The sequence below is a fragment of the Pygoscelis adeliae genome, unplaced genomic scaffold (genome assembly GCF_000699105.1).
Source record: "Pygoscelis adeliae isolate BGI_AS28 unplaced genomic scaffold, ASM69910v1 Scaffold168, whole genome shotgun sequence".
In the NCBI taxonomy this organism is placed as follows: Eukaryota; Metazoa; Chordata; class Aves; order Sphenisciformes; family Spheniscidae; genus Pygoscelis; species Pygoscelis adeliae.
Genome location: NW_008825566.1, coordinates 3956407 through 3961442, shown reverse-complemented (window position 1 = coordinate 3961442; position 5036 = coordinate 3956407). Strand labels below are relative to the sequence as shown.

General features: G+C 44.1%; 1 protein-coding gene across 1 annotated transcript; it reads left to right on the top strand.

The window, feature by feature from the left end:
- The first annotated feature begins 6 nt into the window (after positions 1–6).
- Positions 7–2201, top strand: ID2 (inhibitor of DNA binding 2, dominant negative helix-loop-helix protein). Its single transcript, XM_009332500.1, has 3 exons — positions 7–416; positions 672–736; positions 1412–2201. Exons 1-2 carry the CDS (start codon positions 69–71, stop codon positions 726–728), a joined length of 405 nt encoding a protein of 134 aa, XP_009330775.1. The 5' UTR covers positions 7–68; the 3' UTR covers positions 729–736; positions 1412–2201.
- The last annotated feature ends 2835 nt before the right edge of the window (positions 2202–5036 follow it).

Here is a 5036-nt window from a genome sequence, read left to right as displayed (position 1 = left end):
GGCAGCGGCAGCGCTCCGCAGGCTTCCCGTCCGTCCGCTGGAACCGCTCGCTCCGCCCGCCCTCCAGCATGAAAGCCTTCAGCCCGGTGCGGTCCGTCAGGAAAAACGGCCTCTCGGAGCACAACCTGGGCATCTCCCGGAGCAAAACCCCCGTGGATGACCCCATGAGCCTGCTGTACAACATGAATGACTGCTACTCCAAGCTGAAAGAGCTGGTGCCCAGCATCCCGCAGAACAAGAAAGTGAGCAAGATGGAAATCCTGCAGCACGTTATCGACTACATCCTGGACCTGCAGATCGCCTTGGACTCGCACCCCAGCATCGTCAGCCTCCACCACCAGAGACCCGGGCAAAACCCTTCCTCCAGAACTCCTCTGACCACCCTAAACACAGACATCAGCATCCTCTCGCTACAGGTAAATGCCCTCCCCCGAGCCCCCCGGCTCTCCCCCGACCTAGATAGGGGCGTCTAAGTCGGCGTTAGAAGCGTCTCTAACGCGGAGCGCGGTGCTCGCTGAGGGGCCAGCGCTAGACGGTGCGGCCGCCTGCTGGCGGGGGCTGTAGCCAGACGTGCCACGGGTGAAGCGCTTCGTGGTCCAGGACGGTTTTCTCCCGCTCCCCCCAGTGCTCGGGCACCTCACCCTTACCCTCGTCTTGTTTTCTCCTCGCAGGCGTCCGAGTTCCCCTCAGAGCTCATGTCAAGCGACAGCAAAGCACTTTGTGGCTGAATCAAACGGTGAGTGCAGTGCATCTTACTTCTAAACTTCAGGTAAAAAGTGCCTCCCTGGGGAGTGAGAGGCGCGATGGTTATTTCTAAAAATCGGTCCTAAAAGTTCCTGAGGAGATGCCTTTATAATCAGTAAGAAATTAGACTAGTTACAGAGTCTTGCAGTCCAAAGTGTATTTTGTTGCTGAGGTTCATTAAGCAGCACAGGCTGCTCGGATACTACTCGTTGCTTAATGCAAATTCTCTCGCTATCTGTTCTTGGAGTCTTAACTTCCTGGGCCAAAGTGACTGATTAAGTTGGGAATCTTGGCACAATTCCTTAAATTCTGTGATGTGGGATTGTCTGTGCTATCAGTTAAATAAGTGACTGCTTTTAATCAAGTAATTGCTGTAAGAGGCAGACTGGCGCCTCTGAGCGTTGCATTTAGAGAGATCTAAATAGAGATTGGACTGAGAATCCTCTTTCTACCCTTTCCCTTGAGTGTATGTTATTTTAATGTTCAATTTGTGCTCTTGAGAGCGAGTGTGTGAGCATGTATGTGTTGCATCTGGACGCCAGGGTTTGCCCAATCTCTGAGTGTTTGGTTAAATGTTCAAACTGTGGCTTCCTCTCTGGCGCCAGTCTGTCCGGATCTCTGCCCTGTTAGCATTCTCCTAAATATGCCTCTTTTCAATCTCTTGCAGGTGTTCCACTGATGAGGTTTTTTTTTTTGCACAAGAAAATGTCTACAGGATTTTTTTTTGAGGTGCTGAATTTATTTTTCAGCTGTATCTGGAGGGGAAAATCCACATCTAACTAAAAGGACCTTTTAAAATTAATAAAGAAGAAAAAAATCAAGATTGATCTTTATCCCCACCCCATTCTTCAACTTGGACTGAACCTAGTTATTTATGAAGAGACTCTTAAATACCCTTTCCCTAGTTGGAAGGCTTCCTTTATATACTATTCCCAACGTGGGGAGCGAAACAAAAATCTCACAAGGAGTTGCCCATTTTAAAGCAGACTTTGCCTTTTTTTTCCAAAGGTGGAGCGTGAGTACCAGAAGGATCCAGTGTTCAGTTTTTTAGGAAAGTCTGTGGTCAGAAATTACCTTTTTGACACAAACCTAGGACTGAATGCTGTGTATATATTTATATATAAATATATATATATGAGTGAAACCTTGTGAACTCTTTAATTAGAGTTTTCTTGTATAGTGGCAGAAATTTACATTTCTGCAAAAAGTGTAATGATGTACTTAATCATGCTAAACTTTTTATAAAAGTTTAGTTGTAAACTTAACCCTTTTTATACAAAATAAATCAAGTGTGTTTATTGAACTGATTGCTTGCTTTATTCTTTGGGGACCAACTGTTTGGCTTTAGTTTGTGGGTTTTGGGTTTTTTTTTAAATACTTACACATTCTGTTATGACTTTACCAAGTAAAAATTCAAATATGTAGAGAATATAAAGAATAAAATTACCTGAAGTGAATAATAATTCTTGTAACTTGGAAAATCTTATTTGAGTGTATATTCCAAGCTTCCAAGCGATCTGCTTGTAAACAGCATGAAAGGAACTAGAAAAGGAATTTATTACAGAGGGGATGCTATTGACAAAGTGTTTGGAAACATACAAAAGCAGTTAATCCTGAGGCATTCCCATGGAGCATTGCCTCTCTTTTTTTATTTTTTTTTTCCTCCCACCCCTATGGATGATTCAGTTCTCAGTAGTAATGGCCCAGATCTGTTAATTTGTGTTTAGAATAATCACTCAGAATTAAGGGTTGTGGGTGGTTATTAGTCCCCCAACTATTAAATTTATGTAAAAAGGCTTTGAATGTGAGAGTTGGTGATGCATTAAATTGGGATCTAGAATGATGAAGTGACTGTTGCCTTTCCACACTGGAATTTTCATGCTTCCATGCAATATTTCAATGAAATGGGGTTTCTAATCAGTTGCAGCAGCTTCTCCGTATGACTAAGATACTGAGAATTGAGCTAAATCCCTGTTGTGTTACTGATTAAACTTTGGCTGCTCCTAAAGGGACTCTTTCTCCATAAGAATTAAATTAAGTTTGAAATCGGAGTCTAAATTCCTGAAAGCCAGTAACAGTTTATTTTTTCTTTCTCTTTGCCCTCAGAAGCTATGCACTATCCCTTACTTACTCAAGGGACCCTTACTTACCCTACAAATCCACTGTAGCGATCACTGTTCATTAGATCTGTTTAGTTGTCATAAGACGGTGGATGTGGGAACTGTGCCTTATCAGATGACATTCTAATTTAAGCTCACTTATAAACTTGCCTGAAATGGGAAGTTAAGTTTTGAGTCCTACATATGAATTGAAAGAGAATCACTTGCAATAGGAATGAAGGAAACTTCACTGATGCTTCGGGCGAGTGCAGCTCTCTGGTTGGTAGGCACTACACTTCGGGCCTGAGGGAGCACATTTAGGGTTTCTGTGCTCTGGGGACTCTTAGAGTGAAAGGCAGGAGCCTCACCTGGGGCCAGTAACACTTTCACCATCCAACAGGTGGGTGGGTGGTGCTCTGGGGCAGCAGGAGCTGCCTTTCCTTGCCCTTGACACCAAATCCATTCACGTAGGCTGGAAGAAAGCCAGCTCTGATCTCTTAATACAGAAGCTGCCCTGCCCAAGCAGAAGCGCACCCTCTCAGAGGATCAATGCAATCAGAAGACAAGAAGGGTTAGCAAAAGCTGGGACGGGGAGGGGGGACACACACAGGACAGAGCCGATCTACTGCTTCTCACCATGCCCCCCCAGCCCAGCAGAGATTAAGGAAATCTCTCCATGCGGCACACACACTGGCTGTTCCTCCTGTGGCCAAACCTCGCTACTGTCTCAACACCCAGAGTGCACTGTTTGTTCCAACTTCGTGCAATGAACGTTTAACCCTGACAGCCCAGTAATAAAATAGTTCATCGCTGCAAATCAGCATGCCTCAGTCCCTAAAATACTCCTTTCCGTATGTATTTTACCTAACTCTGAACAGTAGCAGATTTGGGGTTTTAATCACAGTATTGAGCTCTTCGTCCTTTCAAACCAGTAACAATCTAACGTAACCGCCACCCAATTTCTCCCTCAAAACTAATTTTTCACCCTATTGTTCATTTTAGGGCAAGACCACAGTAAGCATCACTTTAAACCCACAGTTCGGTTTATGCAATTAAAGAGCTGCAACAGTCAGATCACTGTAATTATTTTGAGATTAACCCCTTTAGAAACTAAGGCATTTGCACTTTGATATTTTTAAGCTACACACTTGCAGAATGAAACCAATTTCCTTATCATACATAGCCAAAAGAGAAATTCACAATTTACAAGGCGTGGGGAGCTAAGCAGGAAAACAAACAAACATGTTTTTAAAAATGTAAATTAAGAAAGGAAAATTTTTTTCCTCTTTCAGGATTAACTAATTCATGGTCTCAGCAATGCATTCCTATGATCAGAACTAGGGGCTTAAGCTAGGTGCTCTACTTAAGAGATCGACTCTTTGGTTTTGTTCTTAAGATTTCTGTCGTTCAGCAAGGTCAAAGCTGAATGCCCAAAGCCTTAACATTAATTCCTGATGTTTCCTTGAAGATCTGGGATTTCTTTATTCTATAGCATTATCATTGTCTTTCCAGAATACATTAGAAAAATTTGTGAAATTTTCACCACTTTCCCTGGCCCATTTACTCTGTCTCTGAACACAGCTGTTGCCAACAGTCCCGTTAACTGACTAGCTGAACACAGTAGATCGAGAGGACCCATACTCAACTACACGACAGCAAAATAGTTTTGGCGACAATCATATTTAAACACTGTAAAATCTTTTCAAGGAGGCCACCCATGAAAGTTGCAAATGCACCTATAGACACTTCCCCACGGGGGCGGGCGGCGGGGGAAGGATCCAACAAGAGATTGAAGAGGACTCTCCCCTCTAGAAGAGAGGCTTCCAAACCTGGCTTTGCTTGCGTGTTGCCCTCGACAATCACAAGGACCAGCCCAAGCCACGAACGTGCACCAAAACGTCTCATCTGGATTTTCAGGGCACATCTTTGTATTAGAAAGCACGTAACGCACTGCCGGTGATATGTATTACAGCAGTTCAGAAATCCTCTGTCTCACACACATGGGCGGCAGAAGTCCCTCCGGTCTATCAGCAGGTAAGGGAAACGCAGAGAGCAGACCTCCGGGTTTTGTGTACTCTCTCCTGGGAAAACACCATTGTGTCTACGGCACCGAAAATATTCATAAGCCGCTTAAAGAACCAGCGCCAGTATTGCGACAAAAATATTGCCGAGAACGCCGTCTCCGGGCCAGGA

Bases quoted from the DNA above. Each gene is read 5' to 3' on its own strand.
- ID2 (XM_009332500.1), top strand. From the start codon at position 69: ATGAAAGCCTTCAGCCCGGTGCGGTCCGTCAGGAAAAACGGCCTCTCG. The intron at 417-671 runs GTAAATGCCCTC...TTCTCCTCGCAG, and splicing joins TCAGCATCCTCTCGCTACAG to GCGTCCGAGTTCCCCTCAGA.